The 23,398-nt window shown below is 46.0% G+C and overlaps 1 protein-coding gene across 1 annotated transcript; it reads right to left on the bottom strand.

The window, feature by feature from the left end:
• Window positions 1-11,086: 11,086 nt before the first annotated feature.
• On the bottom strand, window positions 11,087-18,854 carry LOC146396985 (uncharacterized). The gene is made up of 3 exons (XM_084997495.1): window positions 18,795-18,854; window positions 16,277-16,388; window positions 11,087-13,877 (listed from the first exon to the last, which is right to left on the bottom strand). Exons 1-3 carry the CDS (start codon window positions 18,852-18,854, stop codon window positions 13,525-13,527), a joined length of 525 nt encoding a protein of 174 aa, XP_084853621.1. The 3' UTR covers window positions 11,087-13,524.
• Window positions 18,855-23,398: the final 4,544 nt, after the last annotated feature.

Here is a 23,398-nt window from a genome sequence, read left to right on the forward strand (position 1 = left end):
ATGTATATAAAACACTAGAAACAAAGAGAAACATGTCATAGTAATAAAAGAGGAACAACATTAAGAAGATACAATGACTATAATTGTATATGCACCTAATAATAAAGACCTAACACACATGAAGGAAAAGCTGACAGAATTGAAACAAGAAATAGAGCAACCAGATAGGACCTCGGGCAGGACAGAGAGCACTTTCCTGTTAGATCTAACTGATCATCACAGAACTCTCCACCCAGTGACAGCAGAACCTGCATTCTTTTCAGGCACACTCAGAACATTCTCCAGGATAAAAAAGGAAAAGACTGAAATCACACAAAGTATATTTTCTGACCACGTGGAATTAAATTAGAAATCCAAAATAGCACGAAATTTAAGAATTCCACAAGCATTTTGAAAGTAACACACTTTTAAATAACTCACGGGGCAAAGAAATCGCAAAGGAAAGATTTTCTAAAGGGTGGCTGAGTCTTTAACGGACCCCCTGGCTAATAAGCCCTTAAAACCAGGATTTCCACAGAGGTCTGTCCCGGAGCAGAGACACTTTACTCCCTTAATATGCGAGTGAAAATCCTGCAGAAAGGTTCTGTTTCTCCACCTGTTCCCAATACGACTGGCTTAGCAGTGACATCAAAAACACCTGTCAGGGGCTGGGAAACCCCTGCTTTCTGTAGAAATTCCAGTTTCCCCACCACCACCCCCTCTCCCAAGGAGAAAGCTGGAAATGACGGAAAAGAATATACCATCATGTTTAATGGAATGTTCCAATTTACAAGGAGTAATATTATTCCATTAGAGTCTATCACTCAAAATGTCTCATATCAGAGAACGAATTATTATTTAACTAGGTGTTCAAACCGTACTTCAGAAGGACCCATTCATTAAACATCACCGTATTCTCAAGCTGAGAACGTGGATCATCTTGGCACCTTCTGGGTCCGTCTTTTACTGCAGCCGATTCTCAAAGCCAGTGCGCTTTGAGAATCGCACTGAACATCCTCAGGCAGACGGGGAAGCTCAGGCCCAATAAGGGGATACAGGATTTGGGAGGCAGTTCTGTGCCTGCCAGGAGCATGGGCTTTGGTGTTAGACATGCCAGGTCTGAGTCCTGGCTTTTCTGCTCTGGGCTCCTGGGCAGCCAATCACTCAACCTCTCTGAGCCCACTGCCTGTCATCTGCAAAATAGGGATGAGGAAGTCTACCTCGGCGACTGCAGGGAGAGAATAGATGTGTGTCACATGCTTGGAAGAGAGCCTGGTGTGTATATACAAGCAATCAGTAAGTGCTGCGGTTAGTGGGGAGACCTGGTATCAGGGCTTTGATTTCTGGGTTCCCAATCCAGTATCCTGAACTCTTTACTTCTCCCCACTCAGCCCAACCTCTGTTAATTTCTGCATGTCCAGGTGCTCAGCCCCCAAAACTTGGAGCCGTTTTTTAAAAGTGAAGTCCAGTTGACTTGCACCATGATATTTGTTTCAGATGTACAACATATTGATTCAATATTTTCATAGATGACACACCACACAAAGTTTTAAAATACTGACTATATTCCCTGTGTTGTAAACTACACCCCTTGATTTATTTATTTTTATAACATTTGTTTTACTTTTTTTTTTTTTAGGACCCTACCTGCAGCATTCGCAAGTTCTCAGGCTGGGGGTCAAATTTGAGCTACAGCTGCCAGCCTATGCCACAGTCACAGCCAGAGCCATGTGGGATCCTAGGCACGTCTGCGACATGCATCAGAGCTCATGGCAATGCCGGATCCCTGACCCACTGAGTGAGGCTAGGGCTTGAATCCACAGCCTTATGGATATTAGTCGGACTTATTTCCACTAAGCCACCACGGGAACTCCTAGGTCTCTGTACTTCTTAATCCCCTTCACCTGTTTCATCCCTCTTCCCACACCCCTCCCCTCTGGCAAGCACTGATTTGTTCTCTGTATCTGTGAATCTGGTTCTGTTCTTTGTTCTTTTGTTTGGTTTTTCTCGATTCCACTTCTGAGTATTTATCCAAAGAAAATGAAAACACTACTTTGAAAAGATATGTGCACCCCAATGTTTGTTGCAGCATTATTTACGATAGACAAGGTGTGGAAGCAAACAAGTGTATAGATGAATGGATAAAAATGTGTTGCATATATCCAATGGAATACTACTCAGCCACAAAAAAAGAATGAAATGCTGCCTTTTGTGACAACATGGATGGACCTGGAGGGTGTTATGCTTTTACTGCCCACATTGAATCCATCAAATCCTGCTGGCTCTCCCCTTTAAAGGATACATCCAGAATCATTTAATTACATCCAGTAATCCAACCACATCTCACCATACGCTGGGTCCCACTTGGCTCAAGCCACAATCTAAGCCCCCATCATCTTTCACCTCCTGACTGACTGGTCTCACTTCTGCATTTGCTCCCTTGCAGACCAGCAACCAAAGGAACCCTATTAAAACGTGAGATGCTTTTTGCTTTCTGCTCAAATCCCTGTGAAGAAAATAGGCAATTCTTGAGCCTGTGGCCAGGGACTGCATGCTGAGCTAATGGCGATTCTCTGACCCAGAAGGGATGTGAGAGACTGAAAGTACAGGGAGGAGTTGGACTCAGGACTTGAGCCTCCAGAAGCCTAGGTCACCAGCCACTTTAGGGCCCTCAGGGCAGCACTTACCTCCAGCAGTCCTCCGGGGCAGGGTGTGGAACCAGAACACGGGCTCAAAGGCCAAGAGCAAGAGCAAGGCTTACCTTTTCTCCTAAACTTCTGGTCCCTAAACTCCAGTATTCTCTCCAGCAGTCACGCTCGTCCTCCACCCCACACTAAAGGGATGAGAAAGAGAGCCTGGCTTCACCTGTTTCCTATAAACCAACAGGCAAATTTAATCAACGCCCACAGCCTACATTTGCGCTGAAAGGCCTGGCTCCATCTGTACCATGAGCTGCTGCTGCTTTTTTTTTTTAATGAAAAATAAAGCAGCTTTTCTGAAATATATTTGATATACACAAAAATTGAACATATGGAATGTATACAATTTGATGAGTTTGAACATATGCATACATCTGCAAAACCATCACCAAAATCAAGGTAACAGACCTAGCCATCATCTCTAAAAGTTTCCTAGTGTCTTTTTTTCTTTTTTCTTTTTTTTTTAGCCTTTTTTGTTTCTATATATCCTTAGAATTTCTTTTACAACATCGTTTTGAATCATCACATATCACGTAATTATTAGAGATTTAGGCTATTTCTAATTTTGTTATAAGCAATGCTGTGATTAATATCTTTGTCATGAAATCTGTGCCCATCCAGGGTTATCCCCTTTTATTTATTTGTCTTTTTAGGGCCACACCCACGGCATATGGAGGTTCCCAGGCTGGGGGCCGAATCAGAGCTGCCAGCCTACACCAGAGCCACAGCAACACCAGATCTGAGCTGCTTCTTCGACCAGCACCACAGCTCACAATAATGCCAAATCCTTGGTGTCCTTTTGCTTGATTTTGTTGTGGTAAGAACACTTAAACGAGAATATCCTCGAGAAATTTTGAAATGCGTGATAGAATGCTGTTGACTGCAGGCACTATGCTGTGCAGCAGGTCTCCAGAAATGATTCATTTTGCGTAAGTGAAACTTTTTTGTTTTTAGGGCCACACCTGCAGCATATGGAAGTTCCCAGGCTAGGGGTCGAATTGGAGCTGCAGCTGCCAGCCTACAGCACAGCCATAGCAACGCAGGATCCTAAACACATCTGTGACCTACACTGCAGCTTGCAACAACCCTGGATCCTGAACCCACTGAGTGAGGTCAGAGATTGAACCCGCATCCTCATGGATACTAGTCGGATTTGTTTCTGCTGAGCCATGATGGGAACTCCCAAGTGAAACTTTATACTCGCTGCACACCTCTCCCCAACCTCCATCTAGCTCCTGTAACCACTGTTCTAGTCTCTGCTTTTATGACATTGACTATTTTAAGTCGCTCATTCAGTATTTGTCCTTCTGTGACTGGCTATTTCCCTTAGTATAATGTCCATGGGTTCATCTGTGGAATCTCAGAGATTTCTACACCCCCATGTTCACTGCAGCACCTTCACAATGGTCAAGGTATGGAAACAAATGTCTATGGACAGACAAATAGATAAGATGTGGTGTATACATGGAGCCCCCATTGTGGATCAGTGGGTTAGGAACCCAACTAGTATCCATGAGGATGCAGGTTCAATCCCCGACCTCACTTAGTGGGTTCAGGACCCAGCACTATTGCAAGCTGCAGTGTAGGTCGCAGATGTGGTTCAGATCCTGCGTTGCTATGGCTGTGGCGTAGGATGATAGCTGTAGATCTGATTCAACCCCTAGCCTGGGAACTTCCATATGTCTTGGCTGCGGCCCTAAAAAGAGAGAGAGAGAGAAAAGGTGTGGTGTATACATACAGTAGAATATTATTCAGCCTTGAAAAAGGAGGCAACACCATGGGCTTCTAAGAGGAGGGCAAACTGCCCATGGAGGACATGCAGGTTGAGAACTAGTACATGGAAGACTAGAACATTCTTCTCAGTGGTCAATGGGGACTGGGTTCCCTTGAAATTGAGGGAGAGAGGGCGTAAAGGAATACAGAGAAGGAGAGTATTACAGGCCCAGAGAAGACACTAAGGACTTCAGAAGTTCTAAGTGCTCTAAGAATCTGATTAACCTGGGACAAGGTTTTCCTCATGTTTCAGTTTATTTACTGTAACATAACAAATCACCCCCGAACTCAAAACAGTGAGAATTTATCATTGCCTACAATGCCACAAGGCCTTCTCAGTGGTTCTTTGGGGCTTGACTGGGCTCATTTTCATAGCTGTTATCAGCAGTGGGGTCCGTGCATTGTGGCTGGGCTCTCTCTCACCAGTTTGGGCAGGTCTATGGTGGCCCAGAATGAGACTCCAGGGCTGCCTCCCGTGTGCTCCCTTGTCCTCTGGTAGGTGTTGGTAGAGACCCGAGAGAGAAAACAGATGTAGGCAGAGTCTCGGCGGGCCTAGGCTTGCAATGGACATACCTGCCATTTCTGCCACATTCTGTTGGCCAAACTCAGAGTCAGTTTGGGGGGATTCTGTCAAAGACGTGGACCAGGGAAGGAGGAGAAATTGGGACCATAATCAATCTACCATATCATCCCTGCCCTGATTTCAAATCTGCCGCCCCACTGTCAGAGAGGCCCAGAGAACAAAGGAATCATTGACTAAGAGTTTGGAATCTAGGAGTTGCTCTTGCGGCTCAGCAGCTTAAAAACCCGACTAGTATCCAGGAGGATGCAGGTTCGATCCCTGGCATCACTTGGTGGCTTAAGGACCCGGCGTTGCTGTGGCCATGGTGCAGGCCAAGAGCTGCATCTCCAATTTGACCTCTAGCTGGGGAACTGCCATATGTCTCAGGTGTGGCCTTAAAGAGAAGAAAAAAGACTCTGGAATCCTCCAGACTTGAGTTCAAATCTACTTCCTTGTCTGTGTTTGGGCAAGTTACTTAATCACTCTGGCCTTGGACTTCTCGTCTGCAAAAGGATAATAATAGTGTCTCTCCCTCGGGGCTGTGAGGATGAAATGACATGAAGGTGAAGGGCGCCTAGCAAGTGCTCAAGGGTTGATCATAACACCTAGGCTGGGAGTGGTGGGGGAAGCACGGGGAAACCCTGGCGCCCCCTCTCCTCCGGTCTCTAAGTGGAAGGCAGAGTTTGGGAAGGAGATGAGTAGGCAAAGGATGAGGCAGGCAGGGGTGGATGGGGAGGGTTGGTGTGGTGAAAGCCCCCATGCAAGGCCTCAGGAGGAACTGAAGAAAGCAGAGCGTGCTTCTGTGAAGTCACAAATGCCCTGATGTCCGAGCATCCGCAGGCAGTCGTCAGCCCGGGAAGCAAACACAGCTGACTCTCACTGGGACCAGGGAAGGGAGAACAAGTGATGCCAGCGTCTAATCCACTAATCCATCAAGTCAGCTCATCTTCTCCAGGAAAGGGGTTTTTGGCCTCCCTCACCTAACATGACGGGGTTGTGTCCTCTTACTTGACTGGCTCCTGCACGCATCTGTTTGTGTGTTTGAGTGTGAGGAACAGGCAAACACATTTGCTCCCTGACAAGAAAGCAACTTCATAATAACCACAAGGAGCCAAGAGACTATTTGGTTTACTCTCTTCGTTTCACCGATGAGCCAACTGAGGCCATGAAGCCAAGTGGGTCTTGCCAGTTCACAGGGCCAGCTAGTGAGCCTGGACCAGAGCCCAGGGTCCTGCTTCCTTTGACAGCAATTTCAAGTTCAGGTTTCCAAAACCACCTCTGGGTTGACTCATTCACTAAAAGGAATCACAGAACTCACTGAAAGCTGTTATATAGTTTTCAGTTTATTTCAGGGAAGGAGTATAGATCACAATTAGCCAGAAGAAGAGATACAGAGGGTAGCGTCTGAGAGGGTTTCAAATGCAAAGCTTCCATTGTCCTCAGCATGTATGACCGTCCCTGTATTGATATATGGCAATATGCACAGTGTGTGGCCAACCAGGGAAGTTCACCCAAGCTTCCGTGTCTAGAGGTTCTACTGGGGCTTCATTCCATAAGTATGAGTGATTTATTGTTGATGGGCCCGAACTTCATCCCGAGCTCCACCCCACTCACTGGAGGTCAGGCTGATATATCACCTGGCCTGAGCAGACCAAGAGTCACCTCGATAACACAAACTATCTGAGCTAAGGGACCATGATGAGTAATAAAGACACTGGCATCACTTGGGAAATTCCAGGGGTTTAAAGGTTACCTCCCAGAAACCAGGGACAAAGGCCAGATCAGTTTGGACAAGGCCAAGTTCTTTACTACACCGTACCTTCCATCTGCTTATGCCTTATCAAGGCAGTTACAATGAAATAAAGATAGCTGTACCACGTGTGTTCTAGGTGCCAGATACTGTACATATTTTGTCTAATTCTCACAACAACCCTACAAAGTTGGTGTTTACTCATAACCGTAACGTCCTATTTTACTGGTAAGAAAATTGATGTTCAGAAAGTTGCCGAAAGTTTTAGAGCTGGAAAGTAAACAGATTTGGCTATGTTGACATACTCCTTGGGTGGTTAGATCCATGTTGCCAACTTCATTCATTCATTCAACAAACATTTACTTAAGCCAGTAACAGTTTTAGTTGCTGAAGATACAGCAAAGAACAGATACAAATCCCACTTGCACAGAGTTGACATTCAAATGGAAGTGGCAGACAATAAACACTAAATACATAAAATAAATATTTTTGAATAATTTAAAGCAATGTGTACTTCGTAGGGACCTTTATGCAAACATACCAACTATAACAAGACAACTGAAATTTGATGTGGACTACTATTATACAAAACCATCAATTGTTAAGATTTGATAATGGCCCTCTTCCAAAAGAGTACCTATCTATTAAAGATGCAATGGCTGAAATAAAATTATAAAATGTTACTAATTATTGATGTTGGATAGATACATAAAGCCTCTATAATATTCCTTCCAATTTTGTGTATATTTGAAAATTTCACTGGTACACAGTGTGGGTTTTTTGGTTTTGGGGGGGGGTGTTTTTTTTTTTAAGTGATGGCGGCAGATAGAAGGTGTAAGGGGCACTGCAAGACCAAGAAGTACATCAGGGAAATCTTCCCTCAGAAGGTTACAATGGAGCAAAGACCTGAAGGAGGTGGGGAAGAGCTCTAGGGGGCTCTCCAGAAAAGAACATCCAGGCAGGCAGGAATGGGAGCTGGAGGAGAGCCCTGAGGTGGGAGTGTCCCTGGTATGCTCAAAGAGTAAAAAGCCAGTGGCTGGAAAGGGATGATCAATGGATAAAAGGGTGAGAGGCAGCATCAGAGAGTTAACAGAGATGGGTGAGGAGGAGGATATACAGACAGGACCACATCCAACAGTGAAGTCAAACCCACATGATGCAAGAATACCTACAAACCAAGAAGAAAAATGCCAGGAAACACAACAGAAAAAATGGGAAAAAGACTTGAACGTCACAGCAAAAGAAATGGCCAATTAGCATGTGATACGGTGTTCTACCTTATTAGGCATCAGAGAAATGAACACTAAAACCACAATGCAGAGTTCCCATTGTGGTACAGCAGAAATGAATCTGACTAGGAACCATGAGGTTGCTGGTTCGATCCCTGGCCTTGCTCAGTGGGTTAAGGATCCAGCATTGCCATTGAGCTGTGGTGTAGGTCCAAGATGCGGCTTGGATCCCAAGTTGCTGTGGCTGTGGTATAGACCCCTAGCCTGGGAAAGCTCCCTATGCTGCAGGTGTAGCCTTAAAAAGGTAAAAGACAAAAAAAAACAAAAAAAACAAAAAACAAAAAAACCAAAAAAAACAAAAAACACAATGCTACGCCTCCACACACCCACAGAAAGGTTAAAAGGGCAATACAAGGTATTAGAGAGGAAATAGAACACTCTCATACACTGCTGGTATGTAAACTGGCACAAATAGTGTTTACTAAAACTAAAAATAGGTGTATCTTTTCAGCAATCCATCCCATTTCTAGGTATACATCCAACAGAAAGCCATGTAAATGGTCCTCAAACACTGGAGAAGGATGTTCAGAGCAGCACTATTCTTAACATCCCAAACCCAAGAAATACCCAAATGCCTGGTAACTGCAAAATGGATACACAATGAGCTACTATATAACAATTCAGAACAGAGTAATAAATAGAGATCAATCTCAAAAAAACAATGAGCAAAGCAAACAGACAGGAGGGTTTAATACTGTGTGATTCCAGTTACGTAAAGTTCAAGAACAAGCAAAACGAAGCTATGCTGTTCGGAGACACATTAGCGGTTCCTGCCACTGAGAAAGTGACTGGAAAGGGGACTTGCGGGGCAATTGGGGGAGCTGGTAACAGCTTGTTTCTCCATCTGGATGCTGTGTAAGCATTTGAGTTCGGTTTGTGATAGTCACTATGTGGCACACTGGTGATTTGTGAACTTTTCTGTATCTATATAGTCAAGAAAACATTTTTAAAAAATCACTCTGGGAGTTCCCGTCGTGACGCAGTGGTTAATGAATCCGACTAGGAACCATGAGGTTGCAGGTTCAATCCCTGGCCTCACTCAATGGGTTAAGGATCTGGTGTTGCCGTGCACTGGGGTGTAGGTCGCAGATGTGGCTTGGATCCTGCGTTGCTGTGGCTGTGGTGTAGGCTGGTGGCTGCAGCTCCAATTAGACCCCTAGCCTGGGAACCACCCCCTAGCCGCAAGTGCTGCCCTAGAGAAGACGAAAAGACAGAAAAATAAAAATAAAAATAAATCACTCTGGGCCATCTTGGTTCCCTCCTCTGAGCTATCGGTGACCACACCCAGATGCTGCTATCCCCCATCCCAAGTCCAACAAGAGAGACACGGGGCACCTCGGATTATTGGCTTAAAAAAAGAGTAGAAGATGGAGTTCCCGGCATGGCTCAGCAGTTAGCGAACCCAACTAGCATCCATGAGGACGCTGGTTTGATCCCTGGCCTTGCTCAGTGGGTTAAAGATCTGGTGTTGCCATGAGCTGTGGTGTAGGTCACAGATGTGGCTTGGATCCCATGCTGCTGTGGCTATGGTGTAGGCTGGTGGCTACAGCTCTGATTGGACCCCTAGCCTGGGAAACTCCATATGCTGCAGGTGCGGCCCTAAAAAAAAAAAAAAGAGAAAAAAGACCCCCCCCCAAAAAAAAGAGTAGAAGACAGGCTTTCTCAACTCACAGCTGCAACTTCTACACCTAAAGATGCTGAAACTGACATAGTGAGTTCTCCAGCTTGTGGAAGAGAGGCATCTACAGAGACCTGGGAGAAATTATAAAAATCTGAGATCTCCCCTTAAAAGAAGGTACCTTATTGTGTCTTATGCAACATAACAATTTCACACAGCATCATGACGCCAGTTAAGTTGTGGCATCATTTTGAGAACAATTATTTAAAGAAACAGGAATTGAATATTTTAAGTGTAGACATTATGAGCTTCTCTAAAAGCCAAAATGACAGATTTTCAAACTAGAAATGAAAAGGCACTGAAGCATCCTACAGGTTTTAATTTCTAACAAGATACTGATAGGCATAACCCATATAAACAAAAAGCCCTTTGAAAGAAGTTCCCTTGTGGTGCAGCAGGTTAAGGATCCGGTGACCCCACAGCTGTGGCACAGGTGGCAGAATGGGTTCAATTCCTGGCCCAGGAACTTCCACATGCTGTGAGCATGGACAAAAATAAAATAAAACAAACAAACATAAAACATTATGGGGAATCTCTGTTGTGGCGCAGCAGAAACGAATCCCACTAGGAACAATGAGGTTGTGGGTTCAATCCCTGGCCTCACTCAGTGGGTTAAGAATCCAGCCTTGGAGTTCCCGTCGTGGCGCAGTGGTTAACGAATCCGACTAGGAACCATGAGGTTGCGGGTTCGATTCCCTGCCCTTGCTCAGTGGGTTAATGATCCGGCGTTGCCATGAGCTGTGGTGTAGGTTGCAGATGCGGCTCGGATCCTGCGTTGCTGTGGCTCTGACGTAGGCGGGCGGCTACAGCTCTGATTAGACCCCTAGCCTGGGAACCTCCATATGCCACGGGAGCGGCCCAAGAAAAGGCAAAAAGACAAAAAAATAAAAAAATTAAAAAAAAAAAAATCCAACCTTGCCATGAGCTGTGGTGTAGGTCGAAGATGTGGCTCCGATCCCACATTGCTGTGGTTCTGGTGCAGGCCAGCATCTGTGGTTCTGATTTGACCCCTAGCCTGGGAACCTCCATATGCCACAGGTGCGGCCCTAAAAAAAAGTCCTTTGGGGTCCTCCATATTTTTAAAGAGTAATGGGTCTCACTTGAGAACAAAAAGAAAGTCACTGTGGATGATGCCTAACCTTGCTGATGCTCTATTTCTTCCTACAACCTCATAAGGAGCTACTGTTTTGGTTCCAAGTACCAAACAAGCACCTGCTTAGGCCTAGTCAATTAGACCTACTAGCTCAGTCAGCTCCTTCTCAGCGACCTGAGGGATTTTGACCAAAGTCAGCCTGTTTCCTCCTTGGCATTTTGGCCTATTTGGGTTGTTGTGGTTTATTTTTTTCCCCTGTATTATTTTTGCTCATTTCTTATTTTTAGTCTTTAATTTTACTATTATCATTTTTCTTTTCCCTCATTTTTTTCTTTTTAATTTGTTGGTATTTGATTTTTAGTTTTATCTGGCATTGTGTTTTGATTCCATCATAAAGACATGGTCATGGTTTGAACTTTGAACCGCTTTTCTTTTGCTTTGGACTAAGCTTCTCGCCAGCTCTTCCCAATGCAAGCCCACCTGAGGACACCTTGACTCCAAGCCCAGCAGTGAGTCCAACAGGTGGGGCCTCTGGGTTGCTTCTGCTGAGGAGAGATTCAGATTTGCAGGGTCTCCTCCAGATCATCCAGACAGTTGGCTATGGTGAAGTTGTCTTGAAGAGTTTTAACTAAAGAAACAACCCACCAGCTGAGGAGGCAGCTGCATGCCTGACAGCAGCTTTGCTGGTCCCATGTCACCCTTCCTGTAATCTTGCAGCAACTACATGCCTTATGCCCTTGCTAGCAGCTCTGCTAGCAGTGCTCCAAGCATTGCTTGTTAGTTTCGTTTTTGTCATCTTGTTTACTCAGCTTCTTAGGCAGGAACACTGTCTGCTGGGGAAGGGGGAGGGCCTGGCTGCTTGCTCGGGAAAAACAAGACTGGGAAGTCTGTATTGTATAAAAGCTACCCAGAAGACAGACCTGGGGCTCAGACTCTGGAGGCGACGCCTCTGAGCCCACAGCGATACTGAATAAACCTGGCTATTTCACATCTCCGAGTGCCATTTGTCTCTTTCTGATGCCACAGTTTCTGCAACAGTCTGGCACATCCTGGCTGGGAGAGCGACAGCCGTGAAGATTGTTGAGACTTGACAGAACTCCTCCATCTTCCGGAGACTGACCTGCAAAGGAACCATGATTCCATCCTCAGGAGTCATAGAGACTTGGATCATCACAGCACAGTGAAATATCTGAAGTGATAGAGGCTGAGGAAACTCTCTGTCTTGTTAGGAGGATGCTAGCGGAGGAGAGGTGTTTGTACCTCATGGCTCACGGCAGTAGGACAGCAAGGAGGCTGAAGGCACATTTCACCAGAGTGTGTGCTGTGTACACGGTCACCAGGAGGGTATTGTCCATAGAGATTTAAAGGCAGAAAACCTGTTTTTGGATGCTAACAAATATCAGATTTTGGCTTCAGCAACAAATCTACCTTTTACAATAAGTTGGACACCTTCTGGGACAGTTCCCCTCATGCTGGCCTCATGTTTTTCCTCTGGGAAAAAATCACAGGAAGTCATCCTATATACACTGGTCATGGAGTCCTGCCTTTTGATTGACAGAACTTCAAGGAGCTGCCAGAGGGGTATCAGAACACAATATGTTATATTCCCTTCTGCATATATATGGGATGGAAATCCATCTGAGAAGTCTCTGATTCTCGGTAAGAAATAAGAGCAAGTGGTGAAGGACTTGTGGGTTATTGTGGGTCATGGACAGGAGGAGCTAAAGCACCCCCATGGGGTCTCTCTGACTATAAGGACTACCAGCAGACTGAATTCACAAAGTCAATGGTTACACGTGGAGATGGAGATCAGGACTCACTGAGAGGCCAGAAATACAAGGTAATGTTAGAATATCTGCTCCTGGGTTGTTAGAGATCTGAGCCGGAGCGCTGCCCCCCTCACCCTAAGCCTCAGCTTTCAGCTGATCTAACCAACAGCAGTGCTCCTTCCCACCTGGCTCCACACAGGGTCCCTGCCACCTGCAAGCACCCTGTCTCCCCACCTCTAATTGCTGCTCTAAGGACCCTCAGGGAAGGGAAGGGACGCACATCTAAAGGAGGACCAGGGACAGGGCAGACAAGGCAGAACCAACGCGCCTGCAGGGGAAGAAGACCACCCCTGTCCCCTGCTACAGCAGCCTCTCCACCTGCACATATTAGAGCAGGAATTCCCCACATAGAGAGAGAGTCGGCCTTGGCCAGGCCTTGGTGCAGAACAGCAGCCAGCCTAACCGCCAGGGTCCACGACCCTGTGGCTTCCCCTTCCGCTACAGTCTCCCCCGCCCACCCGCACGAGGAGTCCAAGTGTGACTCAACGTGGCTTCCAGAGACCACCTGTGGGGAGCCCAAGGCCAGCCTCGCCCAGCGCGGCCCTGCTCCTTCTCTCCCTGCATGTCAGCAGCCGGACGGAGGTGAGCCCTGGGTCTGTCCGCGGGGAACTCTGCCCACGGGGGGCAACCCCAGAGATTTTGCAGGGAGCTGAGACCCCAGCCTCTCCCCGTGGGGCCATTGGGGGCTCCTTCCGGAAGTCCAAGTTCACATCTACTGGAGACATCTTTGGGGTTTGCCAGAGGAACCCGAATGAACCTGAAAGCCAAGGCAGACGGAAGACACTCCACTGTGGTGGGCAGCGGAGGCAGAGATAAAACAGTGAGGGAATTTCCATAGAAATTCCAGGAATTTTTCCAGTGAACCGGGCTCACTACACTCGAGATGGAGACTGAGGATTACGAGGTCCATGGAGCCGGAGGCGATGGGAACACAGGAGGTGGTGCGGGGACAGGAAATGATGAAGGGGCAGAAGCAGCTCCATTCCAGCAGCTGCCGGGGCCACCGAAGCAGCACCTGTAACTGTGTGGGTGGCCAGGCTTCCTGGCCTGGAGGGCGGATGGAAACGCTGACCCAGCACCTGCAGGACCGCAGCGAGACACAGGAGGGGCCCCTCGGAGCTGAGGCCACACTCGCCCACCCGGACCAAACCGCAGCCAGGCCCAAGCCCTGCTCCCGCCGCGGCCTCCTCCTCTTCTCGTCCCCATGGTGGGGAGGTGCGAGGCTCTGTAAGATAAACACAGGCAGCTCCCGTGAGAACGCACGGCGGTTTACTAGACCTGGCGAGCGGAGTTGCCTCCATCACTTGCGTTTGGGACACTGGGACAGTGCAGCCTGGGTCCTAGGAGTTTCCCCGGAGGGGGGTCCGGCCAGGTGGGGCACTCCCTGTTGGGCCCCCCCAGGCCCTCTCCCAGTCTACCCGGCCCCCCACCCCACCGTCCCCTTCTAGCAAACCAGCACTTTGTCCTGCCCCAACTCTGACCCCCGGAGTAGGTGGGGCTGGCGCTTCTCTGGGGCTCCTGAGGGGAGGGGTGGGAGTTCTGGCCTCCTATTGCCCTGAGCCCTTCCTTTGTCCCCAGAACTGGCATTTCTCCACAAAGTGCTGTGCAAGGAGTGTTTGTGCCCCTTGTCAAGTCGGTGCCATCACCTCTCCTGCTGCCCTCTGGGGCTGAGTGTGTGGAGGGGACTCCAAGGACTTTAGGCTCCCCTGGCCCCCCTGAACTGTTGGTCTCCTTGGTGACAGGGACACTGAGCGCTCTCCATTCTAGGAGAGCCTGTGTCTGAAAGCACCATTACCCACCACCCTCTTCCACACGCCTCCCCTGGGTTGGCATTGACCTGGGCACCAGCTCATTCCTCTGCGGTGCCCTCATCCACCTGACCCTGCTGCCTCTTCTCCTCCTCCCCAGCCATCCCTTCCCTGCAATGCCACCTGTCCATGGAGGCAAAGTGGCTCCCTGCCTGCTAACATCATGTCTGTCCTAGGGACAAGTGGTTATGGAACTGGCTGGTGGTGGCGCTGCTGTTATCCCTCATTTACTTCTCTGCTGTTTCTGTTCCTGAGAAACTGAAGCCCAAACCAAGGGCTTCCCTTCCCTCCACTCCCTGTCCCTGCCCTGTGGAACAGCCCGGATGCTCTGAGGGATCCGGTAAAGCATGGCTTTGTTCCCAAAGCGGGTGGGAGCCAAGGACACCCCAGTAAGTGGCCCACCCCCTTCCAGCATCCCCTCCTGCACTTCACATCTCCTAGGGAATCAAATGCCTGGTAAAGATAATGTTTTGAAGGGAAAAACTTTTAGTCTGGGAGGAATGGGAGACATTGAAGAGTTTTCACAGAGAACTGACCTGAGCTGACTTATGTTGTACCAGGATCCCTGTTGTGATCAAGTGTTTAGGGGGACAAGGGCAGAAGCAGATGGAAATAGTGCCATGTTCCAGAATGACTGGTGATGGTAGGTGGAACCAGGGTCATGGATGCAGAGGTGGGAAGAAGAGTGTGTCCTATGGCTGGCAGCTGGCACCTGCTGAAAGAGCCATCAGCTGTTGCAATTGCTGAAGGCCTCCAGCAGGGCTCTCTCTGCCTCCCAGACCCAGTATGTCCAACCTCTTCTCCCAGTCTCTTCCCCCAGACCCTCTCGCCCAGCTAATATCAGAAGATTCAAGTAGCAGAGGCCAAGGGGAGTGCTATAAGATGTAAGTAAGTACAGAACTAAAGGTGAGATGACACAGGGAAAGAGAAGGTTGTCAGCTCATGGGTCTTAGTTGCAAGCAACAGAGACAAAATGATTTCGATAAGAAAGGAATTATAAAGCTGGATAGTTCATAAATTTACCAATATAGTTGGAGAGCCAGAGTCTATGAAACAGAGGATCAATGCCCAACACTACATGGCAACAACTCATCAAGGGTGGACATCGCTACAACCACTAGCAAGCAAATAACTCTACATCTTGCACCACCAACCCCTCTAGCACTGCACTCGGTATACCACCTCTAGCCCTGCTGCCACTGCTGCCTTAGGAACTCAATCTGAGTGGAGGCTCCCAGTCCCTACCTATTAGAATCACTGGTTCCTGCTTCTGAGTCACTGTAAGACACTGGACCATGTCCTAGCTGCAAGGGAATCTAGGAAAGCAAGAGTTTGGCATTTTCATCTCCCACCAGGTGAGACAACCTCTCCATCCCATTGTGGCTAATAAAGCTGGGGATAGACTAAACATCCAAGGGATTGCAGATGCTCAGCAGTCAAAACAAAACAAAACAACAGAAACACAGGTGTCCATAAGAGAAGGTTTTTCAGACAGGGACCAGTGAATAAATAATGATTATAAAACTACCAGACTGATTTCCTTCTGTGGCTGTAATCCACACTACTAGAAGGAAAAACCCAAGAGAAAGATTGTTCTCAGGAAACCACCTTAAGTGAAAACACTTGTTATGATATTTGTTTAAATATTATTGCCAATAGCATGATAAAATGTTTATAAAGTAGTGTTTGTGATAGAGAGATAGATAAATGTAATACTAAAATCTAGGCAATATCATTTTGACACCCCCTTTGATCCAGCTGTAACTAGAGCTGAATAACCCCTCGGAACTCCCAGGTATTCAAACAGATGAATTACCTTTCCAGCCAGTTAGTCTGAGATGAGTTTCTGCCACTTGCACCCAAGAGAATCTGGAATAAACATTTGAATGAAATTGGCACTTAACATATGTTGATGCTATTTCTTTGGACTACAGACATAAATGGACTTATTGAGAGTATTTTTAATTCATATCAGAAGGAAATAGAAATGATTATAGATTTATTTTTATAACCTTTCATCTGTGAGAGCTTTGGTAAACTTTATTTTCTTTATAATTTTTTCTTAGTTTTTAGAGTTGCCACTGTGATGCAACAGGATTGGTGGCACCTTTGCAGGACATAGGTTTAATCCCTGTCTAGCACAGTGAGTTAAAGGATCTGGTGTTGCTGCAGCTGTGGTATAGGTTGCAGCTGTGCCTTGGATCTGATCCCTGGCCCAGGAACTCCATATGTTATGGGGTGGCCAAAAGAGGGAAAAAAAAAAATTCTTCTTAGCTTTTATTTATTTATTTATTTTGTCTTTTCGCCTTTTCTAGGGCCGCTCCTGCAGTATATGGAGGTTCCAAAGCTAGGGGTCTAATCGGAGCTGTAGCTGCCGGCCTATGCCAGAGCCACAGCAACGTGGGATCCAAGCCGTGTCTGCAACCTGCACCACAGCTCATGGCAATGCCAGATCCCCAACCCACTGAGCAAGGCCAGGGATTGAACACGAAACCCCATGGTTCCTAATCGGATTCGCTAACCACTGCGCCACGACAGGAACTCCTCTTCTTAGCTTTTAATGTTTGGTTTTCTTATTATGTATAAGTGGGACAAAAGAATATTTAACCAAAAGGAAGGACGAGTCCTACTGTATTTTGAAAATTGTTTACATTCCAGGCAAGGCAAATTCTACTTTGTTCTACTAAAGGAACAAACTTTGACATAGATTTAAGGCCAATATGTGAAAACAAAGCTTCTAAAAGTTAAGCTATTTATAAAATATGAAGGGAAAAGAACAAAGAAGATTGCATTTGTGACTCTAGTAAGAGTATAAAATTAGGGTCAAACACTTGAGTCTAGCAATGATTCCCTCTTATCCTCAACACACACATACACACACACACACACACACACACACATACATTCACACATGCATTAAACAGTTACTCTGCTCTAAGGGTTCGAGAGTGCTAGATTAAATTTAAATAGTACACAAAATGTGATAAGAATTTTATGAGCTACTTCCCACCAATTATCAAAAAATGAGCAAAAAACTTACCTCCACGCCCTCTTATAATACTACTGAAATAATAGTAAAGGGAATAATTTACAAAGTCAAATCACAAGGATAAATAGAAGTGGCAGGGAGACAATAGCAACAAAGGTTTGGGGGCAAGAATGTGTGTGTGCGATCAGTCAGTAACTTTTTAGCAAACGTGAGAAAGCCAGAGTCTAACCAGCAGCAGCAGAGCGTGAGCAGGCTCTTCCCTACTGCAGACCCTCAGGAGCTCTGGACTGGAGGCTGCAGGGCCCCTGTGGTGGGTCCAGTGGGTGAAAAACCAGGGGAGTCACTGCAAGTCTGAACACACATACCCCCTCCCCAGTGACTGAAGACTAGAGGTTTACTCCCTGGAAATGTTCATTCAACAAAGCTCTGGTCTCTAGGGCCCCAGCCTCCCCCCATAGGCAGTAAAACTGTGCTGAAAACACGGGAACAAGTAAGAATCTCCACACCAAACAGTGAGCCTCTTGTCCACTAGGATCCCCAAATACTGCAGGTTAATTTAGGGTGCAGCTTTCAGGCTACCTTTCCTTACTTTTTTCTGATTATATGTGGTTTGACATGTACTATATATATATATATATAAAGAAAATCCAGGAGGTAACCTACTTCCAACTTTGATAGACCAGGCGCCAAAGAATGCGTCAATTTGCTCCAACAAAGCAATGACAGGTTGAACATCAGCTTATTTGGAATGTCCATCTGGTTAAGTTGATAATCTGCTGTTATTCACCACAATCCATCTGGCCTTTGCAGAGATGTATGTAATTGAGCAATCCTTTAAAGAGAAAGAAACTGGGATTAAGATTGCATAACTGGAGTTCCTGTCTGCCGCTCAGCAGTAATGAACCCAATTAGTATCCATGAGGACGTGGGTTCAATCCCTGGCCTCACTCAGTGGGTTAAGGATCCCCAAGTTGCTGAAAGCTGTGGTGAAGGTCTCAGAGGCGCCTCAGTTCTAGGCGTTGCTGTGGCACAGGCCAGTGGCTACAGCTGCAATTGGACCCCTGGCCTGGGACTTCCATATGCCTCATGGGCAGCCCTAAAAAAAACTGCATAACTGATAAATGACCAGAATTTAAACTCATTTGTCTGAATCCGAAGTCTAAGCAGACACCATGCACCACAAGGCCCCAGAGGCTCTGTGATCACATCAAGTTGCCATTCACAAATCTGGACTTGCTGGTCCATCGCTAGCAAGGAAGTAGTCTCAGCTTTTGGTAAATACATTTTTTTAAAAAAAATAATAATCACCCTCTCCCAAACATTAAATAAATTGCCAAGAAGGTACCAAAGTAAGATCCAATCTTTCTCCTGCAATAAGTGAACGATCTCTGACAGGAGCCCACATCGGTGACTGGCTTACCCGATGGCAGTTTGGCAAGGAATCAACATCCTTAACGGCCGCGATGGGCGCGAGCCTGGCTGTGGAGGGGCTGGGAGCCCGCTGGCCTCGCGCCCTCGTCCCAGCGGCCGCGCTTTGAGGGCCAGCTCCCGGTTTGTGGAACCACGGAGTCCGGTGGAGCGGCGGAAGGCGGTGAAGCTCCGGAAAGACTTTGACGACGACAAATTCACTTGCATGTTGCCCACCGAGGGTGAAAAGAGCTTCGACTCCGTGTCCAAGCTGCAGAAGGTGAGGAGTTTGGAGGAAAAGTGAACGGTTTCATCCTGGCAGATTAGACGGTGCACCGAGGTGAAAGGCCATAGAGGGAGTGGACCTGGACACGGATAAGGCAGCCGGTGCGCACCTGCCTTCCAGCTGCAGAGTGGAGGTAAAGAAAGTGATCAGGGATAAAGAGGGGCATTACGTGATAATGTAATTCCCCACGATGGTACAACAGTCTTTCACGTGGATGCACCTAACAACAGAGCGTCAAATTTGTGAGGCAAAGATGGATTGAGTTGCAAGAAGTAAACCAATCCATTCTTGATAACTGGCGACTCCCACACCCCTCATCAGAAATGGACTGACCAGCAGGCAGAAAAATCAGCAAGGACATAGTGGAACTGAACATCAGTCAGATCTGCTGACATCTATAGATTACTTCATCCAATCAGTACAGAGTACACATTTTTCTCAAGCTCACGCGGAACATTCACCAAGAAAGACAACTTTCTGGGACATTAAACACACTTTAACAAATTTGAGAGAACAGAAACCATACGGAGTATACGCTCAGACCACAATGGAATTAAACTAGAAATCCATAACAGAAAGATAGCTGGAAAACCCCCAAATAGTAGAAGATTGAACAACATAGTTCTAAATAACACATGGGTCAAAGTAGAAGTCTCAAGAGAAATTTTTTTTCAAATTCTGAACTAACGCTGCAGTGGTTTGGGTCGCTGCTGTGGTGTGGGTTCTATCCCTGGCTCGTGCCATGAGCAGCCAAAGAAAAATCCTGAACTAAATGAAAATTCAACTTATGTGGGATCCAGGAAAAGCACTGAATGCATGTATAGCATTGAGTGCATGTATTAGAAAAGAAGATCTAAAATTTATAATCTTCCACCTTAGCAAACTAGAAAAGAAGGGCAGATGAAATCCAAAGTAAATAGAGGAGTTCCCGTTGTGGCACAGTGGTTAATGAATCGCACTAGGAACCATGAGGTTGCAGGTTCGATCCCTGGCCTTGCTCAGTGGGTTAAGGATCTGGCGTTGCCGTGAGCTGTGGTGTAGGTCGCAGAAGCAGCTCGGATCCCTCGTTGCTGTGGCTCTGGCGTAGGCTGGCATCAACAGCTCTGATTCGACCCCTAGCCTGGGAACCTCCATATGCCGCGGGAGCGGCCCAACAAATGGCAAAAGACAAAAAAAAAAAAAAAAAAAAAAAAAATAGAGGAGGCCTTCTCTTGCAGTGCAGTAGGTTAAGGATCCATTGTTGTCACTGCTGCAGGTGGGGTCACTGTTGTGGTACAAGTTTGAACCCTGGACAGGGAACTTCCACATGCCATGGGGGTGCAAAAAGAAAAGAGGAATATTATGAACAACTCCATACTTACAAATTCTGACTTTTTTTAAGAACCAAATTTAGGTTTTGTTGATTTTCTCGATTTTTCCTCTATTCTTTATTTCATTTATCTCTTTCTAATCTTTATTATTTCCTTTATTCAGTTACCTTGGGTTTAGTTTTCTTTTTCTAGTTACTTAATGTAAACAGGTGATTGATCTGAAATCTTAAGAAAGTTATTTTTCATTAAATAAATGTAAGTTTCATTATTACATCTGCATATTTCCTAAAATCCTGTGAGGGTATCTTAAGCTAATCTACTCATGTTGATGTTGATGTCTAGTAAAATAACTTTTTTTTTTTTTTTTTTTTGTCTTTTTGCTATATCTTTGGGCCACTCCCGCGGCATATGGAGGTTCCCAGGCTAGGGGTCCAATCAGAGCTGCAGCCACAGGCCTATGCCAGAGCCACAGCAACGCAGGATCCGAGCCGCATCTGCAACCTACACCACAGCTCACAGCAACGCCGGATCGTTAACCCACTGAGCAAGGGCAGGGACCGAACCCGCAACCTCATGGTTCCTAGTTGGATTCGTTAACCACTGCGCCACGACGGGAACTCCTAGTAATATAACTCTTAATCTAATTTCAGAAATCTCCACTCCATAGTATATGAATAATATAACCCATCATTTAAAATTTTCAGTTCTTTTTTTTTTTTTTTTTTAGGGCCGCACCTGCGGCATATGGAAGTTCCCAGGTTAGGGGATCAATTGGAGCTGTAGCTGCCAGTCTACACCACAGCCACAGCCATGAGGGATCCGAGCCATGTCTGTGACCTACACCACAGCTCATGGCAACCCCAGATCCTTAACCCACTGAGCAAGGCCAGGGATCGAAACCACAACCTCATGGTTACTAGTCAGATTCGTTAATCAATAAGCCATGACAGGAACTCCTAAATTTTCAGTTCTGATGCCAGTTTATGTGGGTCTGTTTAATTAAAATGAGCTGGAAAAGGAATGGAAAATATTTATAAAAGCTAGTTCTAGGCGAATAAGGTATATATTTTTAACCACATGTTAGTTTTAAAATAAGTTCCTGGAATTTTCCCCAGTGGTGGAAAGAACTTTGATTGACAAGCAACGGTACCAAAGATAATTTTACCTATCTTCCCACATTTTTGCCCTGCTTGGTACACTTCATAAATTGTGGTTGGTGCAGCTCTAAATTGAGAAAATGGATTTTGTGTGGCACCTTTTTCACAGAGATGTGCTTTTTCTCCACCTGGTGGACAAACTTATCTTTGCAACATCTGCCATGGCTCTCTGGCCACAATCCCAGTACCGAGGCCTCTCCCCCAGACTAATTCAATCTGGTCTGGAATAGAACAGAAAATCTGTTCTATTTGAAGATGTGTCGCTAATTTTAATGTGAAATTAGGGGTAAGAAACGAGTTAGAAGCATCTCTAAATTCATGATGAATACTGGACATTCATTCCTCTTGCAAGATTGCCACAAAGGAGAAAAAAAACCAATCTAGGTATGTAAATTCAGTCAGCTTTCATAGGCTCATTTCCACCCACCAGAGGTTGCAAGCAGTTGCTAAGAACATGAGAAATCTAAGTACACACACACACACACACATACACACACAATGAGACTGGTCCTGGGGCAAAACTGTCAAGAAATCTCAATCAGGTTTGGATACCATATGTATTTACCAAAAACTGTCTCATACGTTTTCTCCTTTAATTCCCTCAAGGACCCATTAAGGTGGGTATTCCTTCTTCCCATGAGTGTCAACACTCACTTAAGAACATGGAGAGCGATGGGCGATGTTGCAAAGATAAGTTTGTTCGCCAGGTGGAGACAAAGCACTTCTCTGTGAAAAGGTGCCACAGGTTCCCACTGTGGCTCAGTGGGTTAAGAACCCAACATAGTGTCCAAGAGGATGTGGGTTTGATCCCTGGACTCGCTTAATGGGTTAAGGATCCCATGTTGCTGCAACCTGCAGTGTAGGTGGCAGATGTGGCTCAGATTCTTCATTGCCAGTGGCTGTGGTATAGGCCAGCAACTGCAACTCCGATTCATCCTCTAACCTGGGAACTTCCATATATGCCCACAGATGCAGCGTTAAAAAGAAAAAAGGAAAAAAAAAAAAAAAGAGTATCTTAGATACACACTCAGACCCTGCTTTTCCTTGCATCTTCTCCTCATGAAAAGTTACATTGCTAGGGAGTTCCCGTCATGGCTCAGTGGTTAACAAATTTGACTAGGAACCATGAGGTTGCAAGTTCAATCTCTGGCATCGCTCAGTGGGTTAAGGATCCGGCGCTGCTGTGAGCTGTGGTGTAGGTCACACACGCAGCTCGGATCTGGCATTGCTGTGGCTCTGGTATAGGCTGGTGGCTACAGCTCTGATTACATCCCTAGCCTGGGAACCTCCATATGCTGCAGGATCGGCCCTGGAAAAGACAGAAAGACAAAAAAACAAAAAAAACCCAAAAAACTAACATTGCCAGAACTGGCTTCCCTCCTGGCTTGCTATTGTTTCAAAAAGCTTCTCAAATTAATTCCCTCTGACAATGGCTCAGTCTTCATCATGATACATGCATTATGGATGTCAGTTTTAGTTATTAAAAAGGAGACCAATTTCTGCTTCTGGCAATGGTTGACCAGATGGTTTTGCACCCTCTCGCTGAAAACAACTAGGAAACTGTACAAGATACATACTATTGAAAGAGTGAAAAGGCAAGCCAGAGAGTGAGAAATAATATTTGCAGTACATATAACTAACAAAAGAATGCATATCCAGGATATATACAAAGAATCACTAAAAACTGGCAACACAATTTTTTTAAATGGGCAAGAAACTTCACAGAAGGAAATACTGAAATAGTCAACAGACATATGAAAAGGCTCTCATCTTCATTAGCATACACAGA

The sequence above is a fragment of the Sus scrofa genome, chromosome 14, assembly GCF_054392235.1.
Source record: "Sus scrofa isolate SSC_HxYL_T2T_F1_AM1 chromosome 14, Sscrofa_HxYL_maternal_Yorkshire_Landrace_v2.0, whole genome shotgun sequence".
Lineage (NCBI taxonomy): Eukaryota > Metazoa > Chordata > Mammalia > Artiodactyla > Suidae > Sus > Sus scrofa.